Here is a 21,998-nt window from a genome sequence, read left to right on the forward strand (position 1 = left end):
CGTGTAGCGAAATGCTTGTGCTTCTAGTTCCGACAATGCAGTAATAACCAACAAGTAATCTAACCTAACAATTCCACAACTACTACCTTATACACACAAGTGTAAAGGGATAAAGAATTGTACATAACGATATATGAATGAGTGATGGTACAGAACGGCATAGGCAAGATGCAGTAGATGGTATAGTGTACAGTCTATACATATGAGATGAGTAATGTAGGGTATGTAAACATAAAGTGGCATAGTTTAAAGTGGCTAGTGATACATGTGTTACATAAAGATGGCAAGATGCAGTGGATGATATACAGTACAGTATATACATATACATATGAGATGAGTAATGTAGGGTATGTAAACATTATATTAAGTGGCATTGTTTAAAGTGGCTAGTGATACATTTTTACATAATTTCCATCAATTCCCATTATTAAAGTGGCTGGAGTTGAGTCAGTATGCTGGCAGCGGCCACTAAATGTTAGTGGTGGCTGTTTAACTGTCTGATGGCCTTGAGATAGAAGCTGTTTTTCAGTCTCTCGGTCCCTGCTTTGATGCACCTGTACTGACCTCGCCTTCTGGATGATAGCGGGGTGACAGGCAGTGGTCGGGTGGTTGTTGTCCTTGATGATCTTTATGGCCTTCCGTGGACATCGGGTGGTGTAGGTGTCCTGGAGGGCAGGTGTTTGCCCCCGGTGATGCGTTGTGCAGACCTCACTACCCTCTGGAGAGCCTTACGGTTGTGGGCGGAGCAGTTGCCGTACCAGGCGGTGATACAGCCCGACAGGATGCTCTCGATTGTGCATCTGTAGAAGTTTGTGAGTGCTTTTGGTGACAAGCCGAATTTCTTCAGCCTCTGTCGTGGAAAATCATTTCAATACAACGCTTATCAGAACTTGTAAATTCAAACATGCTCTTTATTACAACTGTACAGCCAACTGGCATGTCCCGCGGAACACACCCCGCGGAACACACCCCTCCCAGAGCACTGGTTCGCTCTTTATACCCAAATAGCATATGAGTCCACCCCATATGCAAATAAACATCTTTCTGAAGTCATTCCCACCATCATCCTTTAGTTCAAGCTTCCTACTTGTTCACGCCTATAACGCCATCTGCTTTCAATTAGTTTATAATGGTGGCTGGACCCCTATCTTAGTGTGCCAATTCTCTTAAGCGCCTCTCTGTCTGACATGTATGTTTATAATAGAATGGTCAGACCATATGCTAGTGTCCAATTGCCTTTAAGCGCCTCTCTGTCTGACATGTATGTTTGTAATAGAATGGTCAGACCATATGTCTAGTGTCCAATTGCCTTTAAGCGCCTCTCTGGTATGTGTGCCTCAGTGGAATGTGCAAACCACAAGTCCAGTGTGTCCAACTGTTTCAAGTGCCCATGTGTCTGATCAGTCCGTCAGCACAATGGAGAAAACAAGAGGGCCAGAACGTCCCCTAGTATATCTCCATTACCACAGTCTCATGATCAACGTGACATGTGGCCTGCTACTTTAATGTTCAGCTGTCTTATGTTATACTACAATCCCTCCTCTGGGGCTATTAAGCCACATAAATGATACAAATAAGACTATGGGTAGTAAATGAAAAGACCTATGATAAACAAGAAAATACAAAAAATAAAAACAAAGTGAAACATATAAACCAACTAGACCAAACATCTCCAATATTCATAAGAGTAAAAGATCCAATCAGAAACATTAAGAAAACCTAACTAGACCAAACATTTCAACAATATCCTCCCTTGCAGCACCTACCAACCTTTGTGAAATGATTAAAGACATGGTCCATAGACACTTGTAACCGGAATACCCTCTGTTACCTAACATGTGTTTGTAAAATGATCCTAATTTCAGAAGAGGCAAAACTAATTGAAAGGAAAATAAAATATATATATGTTCATCGATATATATCAAAAAATTCAAAGAAGCATACAAAGAAACAAAGCATCAGGCAAATAAAAATGCTAAAACCCCATTATCTAGGAGCACAGTCCTCATCCTTACAAATAAGACAATCTCCTCTTTAACACTTGGCACAGAAAAAAGGTTCTGGGTGATGGTTATGACCATCCTCATGAATTTTTGTACACCACTTGCAATAGTGACGCAAATGACACTTTTTTGGACATGTATAAGTAAACATATATCTGAACTGGGTAATTGAACATATACATGGAATCATCCTTACGAAAATCGTGACACGCATGACCAACCCCCCAATCACTTCATAGAGACAGTTAGGATTACCAAAGGGGCAGTCAAGAGGTCCTCCAACCGCATTGCAAGGCTTTCCATACTTATTGGTATAATTGCCTGGGCTTCCCGGTACAAAATTAATCACCACAGGAGGTCATCTCTCATTACAGACATCTGTTTAACTGTTGTCTGAACCACAATTAACTTTACCAGGGGTATAACACAACAAACTACAATACCCAGAGTCAATACCCTCCTTCCAACACGATGGCCATCCTAGCAAACATGGCTCCCCACTTTCCTAACGCTAGGACTAACCAATCCCATACAAGGGAGTCTAAACCAGTATTAGCCTTTACTTCTGCTCATAATCCTTTGAGTTTGTCCATAGCAATATTGGGAATAAAGTTGCAACAGTCATCCCCAAAACATGACACAAACTCCACCCTTCTCCGCTAAGAGCCAATGGAGAGCCTGTCTTTTTCGCCAAGTCATTTTACTGGTAGCCTGTACCTGTTCCCCCACGCCGTTGGAGCCGAATCAGTATAGTTAATGAACATCTGTTGGTTATAATATATATAATTAATCCACTCTAAATTTTATTTTGGTGTTATCCACAAAAACATAGATTCAAATCCTGATTTAACTTCATCTCTTGCCTTGAACTCTCGAGGTACACCTCTAGGCTGGCCAATTGCATCAAGGCATACCTCAGGGTCTTCCTCATACTCCTTTTAACTCTAGGATTACATAGTCATCGTGGGGTGATTTAATAATGGTAACCTGTTGAATTGCTCTTACTAAGACACAAAGACCAATCCATTCATTAGGCATACATTCAACAATTTGTTTTTTCCACACATCCAGAAATTATCCGCAATACCTCTGTCTTGATTCTTTAGCATAGTGAGAGACGGTTGCAACCTGAGTTATGTGACCACACAACCCTTTTCTATTCATAATCAACCCTTTATCATTACTTTTACGAACTCCACATTCTCTAACACCAAATAGTACTCGCATTAACATCTGCTAACCATGTGTATGTGACAAATAAAATTTGATTTGATTTGATTTGACTTGGGTTGGAGTCATTAAGACTGCCTTTAAACAGGTTGGAAAATTCCAGAAAATGTCATGGCTTTAGAATAATGGACCACACAGCTGTCATACCGCTCAGGAAGGAGATGCGTTCTGTCTCCTAGAGATGAACGTACTTTGGTGCGAAAAGTGCAAATCAATCCCAGAACAACAGCAAAGGACCATGTGAAGATGCTGGAGGAAGCAGGTACAAAGTATCTATATCCACAGTAAAACGAGTACTATATTGACATAACCTGAAAGGCCGCTCAGCAAGGAAAAAGCCACTGCTCCAAAACCGCCATAAAAAAGCCAGACTATGGTTTGCAACTGCAAATAGGGACAAAGATCGTACTTTTTGGTGAAATGTCCTCTGGTCTAATGAAACAAAAATAGAACTGTTTGGCCATAATGACCATCATAATGTTTGGAGGAAAAAAGGGAACGCTTGCAAGCCGGAGTACACCATCCCAACCGTGGCAGCATCATGTTGTGGGGGTGCTTTGCTGCAGGAGGGACTGATGCACTTCACAAAATAGGCCAGCATCCCATAGTCGCCTCTTCACTGTTGATGTTGAGACTGGTGTTAAGTAATAAAAAAAATCTGAAACATGGGTCAAATTTATTGCCACCATTTTCAATACTCCAGCACTCTCCCCTTGCGAGGATAACAACACGGGGACTTTTTATAAAATGCTTTGTGTTGGAGAACACAGTGGGAGGTTGCTTGGGCCATTCCTCCATACAGATTCTTACCAGATCCTTGATATCCTTCGTTTTGTCTTATGAACTGCTCTCTACATTTCAAACAGTTATTCAATGGGGTTCATGTCAAGACTGAGATGGCAATTTGCAAAATGTTGATTTTGTGTTAAATTAACAATTTCTTTGTGGATTTTTATTTGGGCTTGGGGTTATTGTCTTGCTGGAAGATCCACTTGCGGTCCTGGGGCCTCATTTATAAAAATGTTCTTAGATTTATACTTGAACTTAGTCGTAAGATCATTTTCGACAGTGTTCTTACATTCGATTCATAAAAGATACCGAGCATAAATAAAATCTTGCTTACGCAGGTTCTAAGACGCCCATTTGTAATTTACGCACTTGTGATCTATAAATCTCAAATGAACTTCAAATTGACGGCACCTGAACGTGCCTTACAATCAGCGATTTCCCCTTATAGAATGCTAGCACAGATGAGGGTTTAGTCAGGAATATCCATGAATAATCATGTGCAAAAGTCATTCCGGTCTCAAACTCTCTCCCTTCTAAAAGCACGGTTTTCAATGTCTTCCAATAAGATCAGCCATGGTTACTTTTTTATAATTTGACACTATTTATAGAACATCGCATCCTGTTTTTAATTCAAAACACCTTGCATCTGGCAATTCATTCCTCACACCCTTAATTGATAATTGCTAACAAATGCAAAGTTTACCAGACTTGGATGCATTTGCATCCCAAACTGAAATAGCCCTACATAACCAACCGGAAAATCACTCTGCGTAAAGATAAGATAATTTCCACTTCAAAGTAAGGTTTTATAAATAACTCCTAATGTGGTTTTCTGCATAAGTCATACTTCAGATCGAAATTGATCGTAAATCCGCTTTATAAACGAGGCCCCTAGTACTTGGTAAAGTTCATGATGCTGTTGACCTATTTTGCTTCCAGCGTGGCCAAGAAGCTCTATGTTCATGTCATCTGACCATAGCAAAGCCTGGAGTTTGTTAAACAGCATCTCGTATGGACTAATACGTTTTATTGTCTCACTTAGGCCCATCACTCCATGAGGAGCATAGCCCATCACCAACACCTCACCAGCGAACTCAACTTTGGGCAGTCATTAATTCCAGGAGTAGCCGATCCTTCTGTGCTTTGGTGTGCCATCTCCATGTGTCAAGCTGCACTGAATATAAAGAAAGCACTCTGGCTTCTTGCTGTTTTGCAGATGACAACAGTGGGGGGAAAAAAAACACACACAATACTCTTTGATAACACATTTTAAAATAAAACAAAGACATGATTTCTATACTAAATAAACAAGTGTTCATTCTTTTGATCATTAAAATATATATATATAAAGTACAAAAGAGCATCAGGGACAAAACACACCCATGGGTGAATTCATTATTATCAAAGATGGTTAAGGCTGAAAGGCTTAAAAAAAACATATTTTTTAATTCCTTACCTAAAGGTGAGGTATCCCCACCCTCCATAACCACAACTCCTAACATAGACAATTCAAAAACATGGAAAGATAGTGCTGTACCTGTCTTTGAGTCTAGTCTACATCAGAAAAATATGGTGCAAAAATCAAACCAACCACTTCAAGCCACAAGGGGAAGTAAAACGGCAGTACGTAAGCGCTTAATAAAACAAAATCTTTACAAAAAAAAAAAAAAGTACAATAAATACATGACTGCAGTTTTGTATCTAAAGATACATTTTCAGGTTGTAGTGAGTACATAATCATACAAAATAATTCCCTGGACCTACTCGTTTGATATGTTAGCTCATGTTCGTCTGTAGTTTTACAGGTCCAGTACATTTCCAGATAGAGTACAAGGTAAAATTGAGAACAGTTGATTTCATCATCTATAGTTTTTGAATGTTGCATTGTTCCCTATAGGCTACTACATTAATGCTGGCAGTGCTTTCAACTGGGAAATGAGGCTTCTGAATCCTAACAACAACCATTATTGGTCTATGTTATGGAGAGAAAACACCATTGAAAAGTTCTGGTCTATGTAAAATAGCCCCATCCACTGTTGAGTACAGTATCAACGTCCTCATCTCCACAAGTGGACGAAGATTCCACACTGTTTTCCTCCAGAAGCCCCGTCTCCTGGGTTTTCACCCGTCGGGATACTCTCCATGGGCGAGGCTCAGTTGGAGCAGGGCCTCGCTGCGGAGCCTGCTGCGGAGGGCAGGGTGACACGCTGCTCGTCCATGCGTTTGGCCTGGGACCTCGTGATGAGGCTGAAGAAGTCCTCGTCTGGGACGGTGGGGCCACGGGCCGGGGGAGGGGCGCAGCGCTGGTCATCCAGACGAGAACCCTGAGGGGAAGGAGAGAATAGGAGGTAAAAAGTGGCTGAAAAGGAAGACTTTTACCCCCTTTCAATATAAAGCACTGAGCTATAGCACAACATTTTTGCTACACTGTGCTCTACTGAACACCACCCAAGTGAAAAGTTGAGTCTATTTAAACCTCACACCTGGCATTTGACGAGCATGTCGAAGAAGTCGTCGTCAGGCTCCGTGTTGCCTGCGTTAGCCATCAGGTGGCTGAGGACAGCCTGGCTGCTGTGCCTGTTGAGCCGAAGGCCGGGCAAACTACCCCCAGCACCTCCACCTTCCTCTAACCGGCGACCCTGGGCACCAGACCCAGAGCCCAGGCCTGCTACTGCTGCCTTCTCATACACTGCTGGAGGAGAGGGAGAGAGGTCAGAACGAGAGATCAAGGCGATCACAGAGAAATGATGAGTGTGTGTCTACTCACATTTCCTCATGGCTCTGGGTGGAGAGTCAGAGGAGCTGGTACTGACTGACAGACGGCTCTTCTCTTGTATGGAACAGCGCTGGTCGTCCATCCGGTTACTCTGGAAACGACTCAGCAGGTCAAAGAAGCCCTCGTCCCCGAGCATGTCTGGACTGACCCTCTGAGTGAGTGAGAGACATATTTGAAATCAGTGGAGGCTCCTCAGAGGAGGAAGGGGAGAACCATCCTACTCTGTGAATTTCATAAAAATGTAAATAGAGAAACAATAAAATAAAATAAAATATATATATATATATATATATATATATAAAACTACAAAATATATTCACACCACCAAAAAATTATAAATATAATAACTAATACATAAATCGATTAAACACTGAATATATTGAAGGTCTACAATAGCCGCAACAGCACCCTCTTGGGTAATACCATTGTGTAGCCGGAGAACAGCTATTTTGCGTCCTCTAGCTACATAGACTTCAATACAAAACCTAGGAGGCTCATGGTTCTCACCCCCTTCCATAGACCTTAGTCATTCTGACGACTTACGGAGGACGTCCTCCAACCTATCAGAGCTCTTGCAGCATGAAGTGACATGTTGTCCATTCAATCAAAGGATCAGAGAATGAATCTAGTACTGAAAGGATAAGCTACAGCTAAAATTGAGAAGCAGCAGAAAGAGCAAGCGACAGTTGAAGTCGGAAGTTACACCTTAGCCAAATACATTGTTTTTCACAATTCCTGACATTTAATCCTAGTAAAAACTCCCTGTCTTAGGTCAGTTAGGATCACCACTTTATTTTAAGAATGTGAAATGTCAGAATAGAGAGAATGATTTATTTAAGCTTTTATTTCTTTCATCACATTCCCAGTGGGTCAGAAGTTTACATACTACCAAATACTAATTGAGTGTATTGCCTTTAAATTGTTTAACTTGGGTCAAGCGTCTTGGGTAGCCTTCTACAAGCTTTCCACAATAAGTTAGGTGAATTTTGGCCCATTCCTCCTGACAGAGCTGGTGTAACTGAGTCCGGTTTGTAGGCCTCCTTGCTCGCACACGCTTTTTCAGTTCTGCCCACACATTTTCTATAGGATTGAGGTCAGGGCTTTGTGATGGCCACTCCAATACCTTGACTTTGTTGTCCTTAAGCCATTTTACCACAACTTTGGAAGTATGCTTGGGGTCATTGTCCATTTGGAAGACCCACTTGCGACCGAGACAGAACGCGTCTCCTTCCTGAGCGGTATGCCGGCTGCGTGGTCCCATGGTGTTTATACTTGCGTACTATTGTTTATACAGATGAACGTGGTACCTTCAGGCATTTGGAAATTGCTCCCAAGGATGAACCAGACTTGTGAAGGTCTACAATTTTTTTTCTGAGGTCTTGGCTGATTTATTTTGATTCTACCATGATGTCAAGCAAGAGTTTGAAGGTAGGCCTTGAAATACATCCACAGGTAAACCTCCAATTGACTCAAATTATGTCAATTATCAGAAGCTTCTAAAACCATGACATCACTTTATGGAATTTTCCAAGCTGTTTAAAGCACTGTCAAACACTTCAGCGAGCAGGCCTTTCTAATTGACCTGGCCGGGGTATCCTGGAAGGATATTGATCTCATCCCGTCAGTAGAGGATGCCTGGTTATTTTTTAAATAAGCATGCCCCATTCAAGAAATGTAGAACCAGGAACAGATATGGCCCTTGGTTCTCTCCAGACCTGACTGCCCTTAACCAACACAAAAGCATCCTATGGCATTTTGTGATATGCAACTTTTAAGGGAAGCTAGAAACCAATATACACAGGCAGTTAGAAAAGCCAAGGCTAGCTTTTTCAAGCAGAAATTTGCTTCCTGCAACACAAACTTAAAAAAGTTCTGGGATACTGTAAAGTCCATGGAGAATAAGAACACCTCCTCCCAGCTGCCCACTGCACTGAAGATAGGAAACACTGTCACCACCAATAAATCCACTATGATTGAGAATTTCAATAAGCATTTTTCTACAGCTGGCCATGCTTTCCACCTGGCTACCCCTACCCTGATCAACAGCACTGCAACCCCTACAGCTACTCGCCCAAGCCTTCCCCATTTCTCCTTCTCCCAAATCCAGATAGCCGATGTTCTGAAAGAGCTGCAAAATCTGGACCCCTACAAAACAGCCGGGCTAGATAATCTGGACTCTTTCTTTCTAAAATTAACTGCTGAAATTGTTGCCACCCCTATTACTAGCCTGTTCAACCTCTTTCGTGTCGTCTGAGATTCCCAAAGATTGGAAAGCAGCTGTGGTCATCCACCTCTTCAAAGGGGGGGACACTCTTGACCCAAACTGCTACAGACCTATATCTATCCTACCCTGCCTTTCTAAGGTCTTTGAAAGCCAAGTCAACAAACAGATTACCGACCATTTCGAATCCCACCATACCTTCTCCGCTATGCAATCTGGTTTCAGAGCTGGTCATGGGTGCACCTCAGCCACGCTCAAGGTCATAAACGATATCTTAACCGCCATCGATAAGAAACAATACTGTGCAGCCGTATTCATTGACCTGGCCAAGGCTTTCGACTCTGTCAATCACCACATCATCATCGGCAGACTCGATAGCCTTGGTTTCTCAAATGATTTCCTCGCCTGGTTCACCAACTACTTCTCTGATAGAGTTCAGTGTGTCAAATCGGAGGGTCGGTTGTCCGGGCCTCTGGCCGTCTATGGGGGTGCCACAGGGTTCAATTCTTGGACCGACTCTCTTCTCTGTGTACATCAATGATGTCACTCTTGCTGCTGGTGAGTCTCTGATCCACCTCTACGCAGACGACACCATTCTGTATACTTCTGGCCCTTCTTTTGACACTGTGTTAACAACCCTCCAGGCGAGCTTCAATGCCATWCAACTCTCCTTCCGTGGCCTCCAATTGCTCTTAAATACAAGTAAAACTAAATGCATGCTCTTCAACCGATCGCTGCCTGCACCTGCCCGCCTGTCCAACATCACGACTCTGGACGGCTCTGACTTGTGGACAACTACAAATACCTAGGTGTCTGGTTAGACTGTAAACTCTCCTTCCAGACTCACATCAAACATCTCCAATCCAAAATTAAATCTAGAATTGGCTTCCTATTCCGCAACAAAGCATCCTTCACTCATGCTGCCAAACATACCCTTGTAAAACTGACCATCCTACCAATCCTCGACTTCGGTAATGTCATTTACAAAATAGCCTCCAATACCCTACTCAACTAATTGGATGCAGTCTATCACAGTGCCATCCGTTTTGTCACCAAAGCCCCATATACTACCCACCACTGCGACCTGTACGCTCTTGTTGGCTGGCCCTCGCTTCATACTCGTCGCCAAACCCACTGGCTCCAGGTCATCTACAAGACCCTGCTAGGTAAAGTCCCCCCTTATCTCAGCTCGCTGGTCACCATAGCAGCATGCGCTCCAGCAGGTATATCTCTGGTCACCCCCAAAACCAATTCTTCCTTTGGCCGCCTCTCCTTCCAGTTCTCTGCTGCCAATGACTGGAACGAACTACAAAAATCTCTGAAACTGGAAACACTTATCTCCCTCACTAGCTTTAAGCACCAGCTGTCAGAACAGCTCACAGATTACTGCACATAGCCCATCTATAATTCAGCCCAAACTACTACCTCTTTCCCTACTGTATTTATTTATTTAGCTCCTTTGCACCCCATTATTTATCTCTACTTTGCACATTCTTCCACTGCAAATCAACCATTCCAGTGTTTTACTTGCTATATTTTATTTACTTCTCCACCATGGCCTTTTTTTGCCTTCACCTCCCTTCTCACCTCATTTGCTCACATTGTATATAGACTTATGTTTCTACTGTATGTTTGTTTTACTCCATGTGTAACTCTGTGTTGTTGTATGTGTCGAACTGCTTTGCTTTATCTTGGCCAGGTCGCAGTTGTAAATGAGAACTTGTTCTCAACTTGCCTACCTGGTTAAATAAAGGTGAAATAAAAAAGTCAACTTAGTGTATGTAAACTTCTGACCCACTGGAATTGTGATACAGTGAATTATAAGTGAAATAATCTGTCTGTAAACAATTTTTGGAAAAATTACTTGTCATGCACAAAGTACATGTCCTAAACGACTTGCTAAAACTATAGTTTGTTAACAAGAAATTTGTGGAGTGGTGGAAAAACGAGTTAATGACTCCAACCTAAGTGGATGTAAACTTCTGACTTCAACTGTATATTTCATTGTATTATTTTTTTGGCTGGAGCGGAGTAACTGGAATGGTCTCAAACACATGGAAACCATGTGTCTGATATATTTGATACCATTTCACTCATTCCGTTCCAGCCTTTATCACGAGCCCGTCCTCCCCAATTAAGGTGACGCCAACCTCCTGTGTCAGACATATTTTGTGTTTTACACTGAAGTCCACAAGCGAAGGGAAAAGGTGAGAGGAGAGCGTGTAGATGCGAGAAGGAATTATACAATGAGCAAAGTGTTGATGCTGTATGAGGCTGCTATGGAAATTAACTGTGTGCGCGCGGGTGATCAGGGGTGTATTCATTCCACCGAGTCTGTCGCAAAATGTTTCCTCAACAGAAGAACACGGAACTAAATGAGGAGAGACCTACCTCAATTTGTCCAATGGAAACTCTTGTTTTTGGACTAATGATTACACCCCAGATCAGCTAGATGCAGGCAAGAGTGTGCAAGGCAGTATTGAATGTGCCAATGTCGTCACCTTGATTACTCCAATTTGTCTCTCGACCTGTGCACCTACGTTATAAACTTTCAACTGTAGGCTAGGTTGTAGCAACCTCATGATGGGTATAGGGAAAATTTGAGCATCGTGTAGTAGACTAAACCCATTGCTGTTACATTGAGCTGGGTGAAAGGAATATGAATGAGTCGTCCAATATGCTGTAATAGAAATATGGCGCATAAAAAAAAAAATGTCCTCCCTGATCTTAAAACGGCATCAACCACCACCGATGTCGATACTTTATTCCAATCCACAACGAGATAAGTACAAGAGGTCACGTCAATCTCACGCTCTCTCTCATGGGCACGCATGCATACAGACACACAAACCCATAGAAAAGCACACGCTAGGTGGATCCCTAAAACGCAGGTTTCCCTCTTACCTTCTGTGGTCCCTGTGCAGGGTTCTGGGGGGTGTTACTGGTGTCCTGCAGGACTTTACTGGAGCTCCCAGCCCTGGTCTTCTTCCCCCGCAGACGGCTGATGAAGAACAGCTTGGAGGAGCTCTTAGCCAGGGTGGGTTTAGACTGCTTGGTCAGGATGTCACTGGTCCACTTCTGAGCCTGGAGACAAGAGGGAGAGGACACCCACGTCAAAAAACAGACTTTATACAAATCACATCAAACTCCGGTGTCAAAATACACAAACAGTTAAAAGAGTTGTTATAGAGACAAAACATTTTAAAAAGGTGCCATGTGTAATTCATTTCACTCACTTCAGGTTAATAGTGCACTTCGAATTGCCACTAGGCCTAGGGAAGAGAAAGTCTCAGATTGCACATTTGAACCCAGTAACTTACATTGATCTTGTCGGGGGTGAGTTTCATGAGCTCCAGGTTTTCCATGCTGTTTCTCCGTCCCATCCGGGGCCCGGCTCCATGCAGGTTGTGGTCCATGTCCTTGATGGGGTTCTCAGACAGGGTGGAGTTGTTGGTGCTGTAGCTCAGCCCCAGCACCATCTGCAGGTCTGACACGTTCATACGGGCCGTCAGTTCCCCGCTCCGGTCACCAGTCTGTAACACACACACACACACGTGGGATTGGCCATGCTGCATTTTCAGATCAACTCCTCTTTCTTTGATCAGGCTCTTGAAGGCTGTGTCCTGAACTGTATATCTATAGGGGATAAGGGAGGTGGGTACCTCTTTGGAGATCTCCAGGTGTTTCTCAGCAAAGTGCATGGCCTGGTCATGGTTCCCCAGGGCGGTGTGAGCGTTCCCTAAACTCCAGCACGCCCGGCCCTCACCAATCCGGTCATTGAGGTCCTGTGCTATGATCAGGTGTTTGAGGTGGTAGTCTATGGCCCTCTCATAGTCCTGGAGGAGTGTGTAGGTGTTGCCCAGACTGTAACAGGCCTGAGCCTCTACAGCCCGGTCCTTCAGCTGTCTGGCCAGCTGCAGAGTCCTCCTGACAACCACAACACAACCACATTAGATCACTGGCTCTCATTCATAGTGACACACAAAGGCTACTCTGGTCCTGAAATTAAGTTTAGTATTTTGCTAGCCCTCTTTAGGTTTGCTAGCCCTCTTGACATAGTCCTTTGAGGCATAGCAGCTGACATTTCTCTCCTGAAAATCCTACGGCCTCTTAACTGTGTTAAACCCTCCAGGGTCCAGACAGAAGAGTTGTTTTAACAGCTGGACTCCAGACGGAGGGAGTGAACTTCATTAAGAGAAGATGAATGGCTGGGCTGGGGGGGTTTGGCTCACTTGTAATGCTCAGCTGCCACTTCAAATTCACCCAGGAATATATACGCATTCCCCAGGTTGCAGTAGGCCCTTCTCTCTGCTGAGCGGTCGCCAAACTCCTTGGCAATCTGGAGGCGCTGAGAAAGGAAAACAAATGGATGAACACACACGGACACCGGACCAGAAATGCACCCACCAACTTCAACACCTTGGTATCGGAACAGCCAGCCAGTGACTCTAGTCTGCCACTATGTGGTGTTTACCTATTGTCTTTCTGTGGACTGTACTGAGCCGTACAGGACATAATTAACTACATAGAACCATTGAAAAAGGAAATCTCTGACAAAAGACTTAACTGGATATAAATCAAACTTGCCTTTTGAAATGTTTATGCAGTTGCTTGTGTACAAGCTATTATTAATCATCCAGTGAAGTGAGTTTAACTGGTATTTCTACTATAGTACACAAAACCACTATTCCATTTGGTCATAGGATAAAAATTGTGTGTTTCATATGCTACAGCAGTGCAGTTTATTGAATCGAGCACCAAATGTCACACTATAAACTTTGATAAGATTTTCATTACCTGTTCATGTGATGCCACTGCATTCTGGAAGTTTCCTAACAGGTAGTGTGTGTTGCCAAGGTTACCATATGTTCGGCCCTGGGCGGCCGGGTCTGCAAGCTCCTTCACTATGAATAAGTTTGCTCTGAATATAGACAAACCATTGAATGAATGGACAACAAAGTCAAGATTTTGGAGTGGCCATCACAAAGCCCTGACCTCAATCCTATAGAAAATTTGTGGGCAGAACTGAAAAAGAGTGTGCGAGCAAGGAGGCCTACAAACCTGACTCAGTTACACCAGCTCTGTCAGGCAGAATGGGCCAAAATTCACCCAACTAATTGTGGGAAGAAATAAGCAATACCCGAAACGTTTGACCTAAGTTAAACAATTTAAAGGCAATGCTACCAAATACTAATTGAGTGTATGTAAACTTCTGACCCACTGGGAATGTGATGAAAGAAATAAAATATAAATAAAACCAGTCAAAAGTTTAAACACACTTACTCATTCAACGGTTTCTTAATTTGTACTATTTTCTACATTGTAGAATAATAGTGAAGACATAAAAACTATGAAATAACAAATATGGAATCATGTAGTGACCAAAAAAGTAAATATTTGAGATTCAAAGCAGCCACACTTTGCCTTGATGACAGCTTTGCACACTCTTGGAATTCTCTCAAAAAGCTTCATGAGGTAGTCACATGGAATGCATTTCAATTAACAGGTGTGCCTTGTTAATTTTTTGAATTTCTTTCCTTCTTAATGCATTTGAACTAATCAGTTGTGAATAGGTAGGGTTGGTATACAGAAGATAGGGCTACCTGGTAAAAGACCAAGTACCTATTATGGCAAGAACAGCTCAAATAAGCAAAGAGAAATGACAGTCCATCATTACTTTAAGACAAGAAGGTCAGTCAATCTGGCAAATTTCAAGAAGTTTTAAAGTTTCTTCTACATAATCACCTGACCTCAACCCAATTGAGATGGTTTGGGATGAGTTGGACCACAGAGTGAAGGAAAAGCAGCCAACAAGTGTTCAGCATATGTGGGAACTCCTTCAAGACTGTTGGAAAAGCATTCCTCATGAAGCTGTCATCAAGGCAAAGGGAGGCTACTTTAAAGAATATAAAATCTATTTATTTGTTTAACACTTTTTTTGGTTACCACATGATTCCATATGTGTTATTTCATAATTTCGACATCTTCACTATTTTTCTACAACGTAGAAAATAATAAATAAAGAAAAACCTGAGTGAGTAGGTGTCCAAACGTTTGACTGATACTGGATGTACATTTACTCTATGGTATCTGATTTACAAGGTGCAAAACTTACCGAACACACATGAATGCAATGCTTGCACACAAACTTACTCGTAATATTCCGCTGCTTTTCTAAGTGCAGTAGTGACCTCCTCGGGGAACTCTCCTGGCTCCGCCCCGCTCCAGCAGATGCTCTTTCCTTTTGCATGATACACGTTCCCAAAGTTATACAGCGCCCTCGCCTGTCCCACCTAACAGAGACCAAAAAAAGCAGGGCCAATGTCAACTCCACAACAGGGAAAAAAGCATTTAAACACCAGAATAAACTGCAAATTAGTTTCAGGAGGCCTAATAACCATCATTCATGAATCAATCTCACCTTGTCGTTCATGTCCATGGCAATATCTAAGTGCCTCTGACAGCAGACCACAGCCTCATCAAACCTACCCAACACCTTCAATGTGTTGCCTAGGTTACCACTGGATTTAGCCTCTCCCATCTGGTCCCCGACGGTCCTGAGAATGGGACCATAAAACATAATAAAATGGGATTGAATGCTCACCTGACTTAAACGACAAAATGCTTAAGACCAGACAAAATGTTTTGTCCGGGTACATCGAGTAGCCAGCCAGGCCTCCCCGGGTCGAGAGGGTAATTTTCAGAACAAGCTCCATTTTGGTGGCCTCTGAAATATTCTAGTGCCTTGATTCCATCCGAAACACTGAGCACAATTATTGTTATTGTTGAAGACTTTAGAGTTTAACTCCCAGATTGGTAAATTAGTTTTGTGGTATTGCGTAGAAAGACATGACTTTAAAATATAAATTACTGAAAATGTATGAATTCAGTGTATCGTTAGGCCTAGATCATGTCCAAAAGCGCTATCTGATCAGGACTATTTTCTAAGAGTAGAACATTAAATCTGCCTTCAAGATTAAAGTCTAATTTACAGTTTGACTGCAAAATACGAATTGGCACAATGTTTGTTCTTCAAATTATGTATTTTATTAAAACAGAAAAATGCACACATGATCTTGAACAATAAATTAAAAAGGGTTATATCAGTCTTAACTATGATATATTTCTGATTTGACAAATGTATTTAAATGAATCATTATCATATCTGGACCAGAATGAGTCTCTCTCTCCAACACATATTGTTTCTGCAGTGAGGATTCACCATCTTCATCGTATATTTCAGAATTCATCTACAGATCATCAGCAAAAAGCCTACCAATATGCAAACTAGGGAGCCAAATGAACAGCTCTCACCAATGCGATTCGGTATGCTACACTGACGAGTCACTCACTGAAGCGTCACTGTCTGGCAAGTCACGACGTGGGCTTCGATATCCTAAGGAAATACAAGCGAGATCTATGGTTTACTTGTCCCGGTACGATACCATGGACCTATAACTACGGTGTATGATTTATGAATGGCAAAGGGAAATAGGAGATTAACTTTATTCAGTTAATTTGACACCTTTCAATAACTAATCAACACATGCTGTTTGGTTGTCAATCAAAGCACCGTAAATAGCCTATGCGCCTTGGCTCTGTGGCTGGCTATAGGCAATAATTAGGCTAAGTGGGTTGACTCATTGTTACCACTTACATTACATGGGATGTGCAGATTCACAGAGACGATTGAAGGAGCATCATGTGCCCTCCCTCCGCCGTGTAATTTTTTTTGATTGCAACCAACCACAGCGCACATCACACGGGAGAGACAGCATACTGTCAAACCAGCAGTGTTTTGTTGTCATCGAGCGCCATGTGACTGACATGCGCCTGTCCTATCAATAGATTGCATATTGATCATTCTAGCGGAGGAGGGCTAGACTGACTATTGGGACTACTAAATTGAAACTTTTAAACAAAAAGTAGCCGTTAGATTTTTCAAGTGGTCAAAATACACTGCTCAACAAAATAAGGGAACACTTAAACACAATGTAACTCCAAGTCAATCACACTTCCGTGAAATCAAACTGTCCACTTAGGAAGCAACACTGATTGACAATAAATTTCACATGCTGTTGTGCAAATGGAATAGACAAAAGGTGGAAAATAGGCAATTAGCAAGACACCCCCAATAAAGGAGTGGTTCTGCAGGTGGTGACCACAGACCACTTCTCAGTTCCTATGCTTCCTGGCTGATGTTTTGGTCACTTTTGAATGCTGACTGTGCTTTCACTCTAGTGGTAGCATGAGACGGAGTATACAACCCACACAAGTGGCTCAGGTAGTGCAGCTCATCCAGGATGGCACATCAATGCGAGCTGTGGCAAGAAGGTTTGCTGTGTCTGTCAGCGTAGTGTCCAGAGCCATGGCAGGCGCTACCAGGAGACAGGCCAGTACATCAGGAGACGCGGAGGAGGCCGTAGGGAGGGCAACAACCCAGCAGCCGGACCGCTACCTCCGCCTTTGTACAAGGAGGAGGCAGTGGAGCACTGCCAGAGCCCTGCAAAATGACCTCCAGCAGGCCACAAAGTGCATGTGTCTGCTCAAACGGTCAGAAACAGACTCCATGAGGGTGGTATGAGGGCCCGACGTCCACAGGTGGGGGTTGTGCTTACAGCCCAACACCGTGCAGGACGTTTGGCATTTGCCAGAGAACACCAAGATTGGCAAATTCGCCACTGGGGCCCTGTGCTCGTCACAGATGAAAGCAGGTTCACACTGAGCACATGTGACAGTCTGGAGACGCCGTGGAGAACGTTCTGCTGCCTGCAACATCCTCCAGCATGACCGGTTTGGCGGTGGGTCAGTCATGGTGTGGGGTGGCATTTCTTTGGGGGGCCGCACAGCCCTCCATGTGCTCGCCAGAGGTAGCCTGACTGCCATTAGGTACCGAGATGAGATCCTCAGAMCCCTTGTGAGACCATATGCTGGTGCGGTTGGCTCTGGGTTCCTCCTAATGCAAGACAATGCTAGACCTCATGTGGCTGGAGTGTGTCAGCAGTTCCTGCAAGAGGAAGGMATTGATGCTATGGACTGGCCCGCCCGTTCCCCAGACCTGAATCCAATTGAGCACATCTGGGACATCAGGTCTCTCTCCATCCACCAACGCCACGTTGCACCAGACTGTCCAGGAGTTGGCGGATGCTTTAGTCCAGGTCTGGGAGGAGATCCCTCAGGAGACCATCCGCCACCTCATCAGGAGCATGCCCAGGCGTTGTAGGGAGGTCGTGGAGGCCACACACACTACTGAGCCTCATTTTGACTTGTTTTAAGGACATTACATCAAAGTTGGATCAGCCTGTAGTGTGGTTTTCCACTTTAAATTGAGTGTGACTCCAAATCCAGACCTCCATGGGTTGATAAATTTGATTTCCATTGATCATTTTTGTGTGATTTTGTTGTCAGCACATTCAACTATGTAAAGAAAAATGTATTTAATAAGAATATTTCATTCATTCAGATCAAGGATGTGTTATTTTAGTGTTCCCTTTATTTATTTGAGCAGTGTATATTTTGGTGGGACAAAGAAGAAGTAGCAATCAAACATTGATACATAAACAGCTGCTAGTTGACTACAGTTACCGTCAGCAGTAAAGTAGTCTATATCTAAGATGTTTATCTAAGCGTTTCGCAAAAATAGTGGTCGTATTCATAAATATGACAGCCAGCGCATAGGGAAAACACCACAGACATAGGAGTTGTGTGGTGAGGTCATGCTGATAAGCGGGGACAACGGTCCTACTGTGAGAAACATTATGATTACGAGCCCTGGGTCATAGGTGTGTGTTCCTTCCTACCTGGTCATAGGTGTGTGCTCCTTCCTACCTGGTCATAGGTGTGTGCTCCTTCCTACCTGGTCATAGGTGNCTACCTGGTCATAGGTGTGTGTTCCTTCCTACCTGGTCATAGGTGTGTGCTCCTTCCTACCTGGTCATAGGTGTGTGCTCCTTCCTACCTGGTCAAGGTGAGGTCGTGGTGATGGAACTCCAATGCCTTGGCGTAGTCGTGCAGATGGAAGTATGCATTGCCCAGCTGGCTGTAAATGGCACTCAGCACCTGCAGGTCCTCTGTGCCAACCTGGATGGCTGTCTCGAAGAAGGACACCCCAGTGTGGTAGTCGCCCACTTTACAGAGCCGCTCCCCCTCCAGGGCCAGCTCCAGGCAGGATGCATCCATCCTACAAGAGGCAGCAGAAGCGGTTTAGGTAGAAGATAGGAACAGAGGTCTCCTCTTTGTTGATCCAAGATGCTCAGTAGGCACACACAGGAGAAAATGTTCTGGTCCAAAACAACCTCTTGCCCCTTCCACTAACACTCGATACAAGTGTATTTAGTCTTAACATTCCAAAGTGGCCACTAGAAACCAAAAGTTAGATGGGTTTTCCCCGTCTGAAAACCCAGGACTAGTATCCTTCGCACTCCATCAGACTGAATGTGGAGTTTGTTTGGCTACTTCCTTCCACCTCCTGAGAAAAACAGCCTTGGTTTATCAGGGTGTGTTTGTTATGGTAGGACTTATTTCCTATCTACGTGGTCTCTACAGCACAATACACAGATCTCTCCGACTGCTCTTCTGAAGACTAGGCTATTCAGTGGGCTTCAATGTTTCCAGAACATTCAGACAAATGTATCGTCTTCAGACATGATTGTCTGCTGTGTAGAATGGGGATTGTGCAAGCTGTAGACGATGACGTTTCTATTTGAAACGTTCTGGATGTTTGACCCTGAACATAGCCTACTCCTGGTCACTAACCCCAGATCGGGTCAGAGAGGAGTATCCACAAGGGATTAATCACAGGGACGGGTGGATTAACAGATGAGTCATATGCATGCAACCTGGCATCGATTGTTACGCCCTCTTTGACAGCTTTTTGTGTCCTACAGCAAAAACGCCCACCACTTTGTTGAAGAGGAGATTACCTGTGTTCATGCATGCACGTTTTCGACTTCAGGTACTCTATTAAATCAAGTGCCCACCCAGTGTATTTTTTTTTTTTTAAAGCCCTCAAAAGAATATTGGCATTAGCCTACTAAAGACATTTTATGCAATATTTACAGTGAATAAAAATATAAAATGCGACATGTAAAGTGTTGGTCCCATTTTTCATGAGCTAAAAAATAAAAGATTGGAGTATTTCTGTCCGTAATGAATCCCTTTTGTGGAGAAAAACTCATTCTGACCGGCTGGGCCTGGCTCCCGAGTGGGTGGACCTATTAGGGGGGGGGGGGGGGGGGGATTCACATACTGCACTCCAGCCCAGTATGTGAAATTCATATATTATTTGAAAACGACCGATTTCCATCTATGAACTGTAACTCAGTAAAATCTTTGACATTTTCGCATGTTACATTGACATTCAGCAAAATCAATCAACAGCTATGTTAACTGTATAGATTCGTTTTTTTACTTTAATCATCTCCAATTACAGACTATAAACAATGTCACATCTTGCAGACGAAATGACTGTACCCTACATACTGGATTGAGCCTACTTTAACACAGTAAGACCCTACCTGGGTTTCTTTCTCCTTTACAACAGCATCACATGACACATCTGAGAGGCATCTAAAGAAGCTTCCACTGGGTTGGTTTGAAAGAGGATTCCTGTACAGCAACACTGAACAGTCCAGAGCTAGCCTAAACTCATTGCGGATCCGGACACAGGCCTAGGTAGCCTATTCTTTTCAATGTCTCACTGAGATACTTTGAAAGATTGTTTTATTCATTCCCCACAAACTAGAATAACCCCTAACGTCATCAACGAACCAAATCAAATATTATTGGTCACATACACATGGTTAGAAGATGTTAATGCAAGTGTAGCGAAATGCTTGTGCTTCTCGTTCCGACAGTGCAGTAATATCTAACAATTCCAACAACTACCTAATACACACAAATCCAAAAGGGGTGAATGAGAATATGTACACAAGTATATGGATGAGCGATGGATGAGCGGCAAGGTGCAATAGATGGTATATAAACTCAGCCCCCCCCCCCCCCAAAAAAAACTCACTGTCAACTGCATTTATTTTCAGCAAACTTAACATGTGTAAATATTTGTATGAACATAAGATTCAACAACTTAGACATAAACTGAACAAGTTCCACAGACATGTGGTGGGGGTCAAAATCAAGTAATAGTCAATGCAGCTGTGTGGCCACACCAGATACTAAGTACTGCAGTGTACCTCATGCTGGGGGGGGAGAGAAATAGCCCTCACCCTCAGATCCAACAGGTCCCAGACATATGCAATGGGATTGAGATCCGGGCTCTTCGCTGGCCATGGCAGAACTCTGACATTCCTGTCTTGCAGGAAATCACGCACAGAACCAGCAGTACGGCATTGTCATGCTGGAGGGTCATGTCAGGATGAGCCTACAGAAAGGGTACCACATGAGGAAGAAGGATGTCTTCCCTGTAACGCACAGCGTTGAGATTGCCTGCAATGACAACAAGCTCAGTCTGATCCCGCTCCAGAGTAAAAGGCCTTGGTGTAACGCTCATTCTTTCAACGATAAACGCAAATCCGACCATCACCCCTGGTGAGACAAAACCGCGACTCGTCAGTGAAGAGCACTTTTTGCCAGTCCTGTCTGGTCCAGCGACGGTGGGTTTGTGCCCAAAGGCGAAGTTGTTGCCGGTGATGTCTGGTGAGGACCTGCCTTACAACAGGCCTACAAGCCCTCAGTCCAGCCTCTCTCAGCACTGATGGAGGGACTGTGTTCCTGGTGTAACTCGGGCAGTTGTTGCCATCCTTTACCTGTCCCGCAGGTGTGATGTTCAGATATCCCGATCCTGTGCAGGTGATATTACACATGGTCTCCCACGTGTCCATCCTGTCTCCCTGTAGCGCTGTCTTAGGCATCTCACAGTACAGACATTGCAATTTATTGCCCTGGCCATATCTGCAGTCCTCATGCCTCCTTGCAGCATGCCTAAGGCAGGTTCTTGCAGATGAGCAGGGGCATCTTTCTT

General features: G+C 43.5%; 1 protein-coding gene across 2 annotated transcripts; it reads right to left on the reverse strand.

The window, feature by feature from the left end:
* Window positions 1-5,452: 5,452 nt before the first annotated feature.
* LOC112080484 (G-protein-signaling modulator 2-like) lies at window positions 5,453-19,225 on the reverse strand. Of its 2 annotated transcripts, none has more exons than XM_024146267.2 (11): window positions 18,978-19,225; window positions 15,441-15,576; window positions 15,173-15,312; window positions 13,817-13,940; window positions 13,252-13,367; window positions 12,682-12,946; window positions 12,340-12,552; window positions 11,924-12,103; window positions 6,790-6,949; window positions 6,506-6,711; window positions 5,453-6,346 (listed from the first exon to the last, which is right to left on the reverse strand). In XM_024146267.2, exons 1-11 carry the CDS (start codon window positions 19,196-19,198, stop codon window positions 6,176-6,178), a joined length of 1,932 nt encoding a protein of 643 aa, XP_024002035.1. In that variant the 5' UTR covers window positions 19,199-19,225; the 3' UTR covers window positions 5,453-6,175. The 2 variants fall into 2 exon arrangements, with proteins under 2 accessions (XP_024002035.1, XP_024002034.1); XM_024146266.2 differs by having other exon boundaries at window positions 6,506-6,714.
* Between the last annotated feature and the right edge of the window lie 2,773 nt (window positions 19,226-21,998).

This window comes from Salvelinus sp. IW2-2015, unplaced genomic scaffold (assembly GCF_002910315.2).
Source record: "Salvelinus sp. IW2-2015 unplaced genomic scaffold, ASM291031v2 Un_scaffold16335, whole genome shotgun sequence".
Classification (NCBI taxonomy): domain Eukaryota; kingdom Metazoa; phylum Chordata; class Actinopteri; order Salmoniformes; family Salmonidae; genus Salvelinus; species Salvelinus sp. IW2-2015.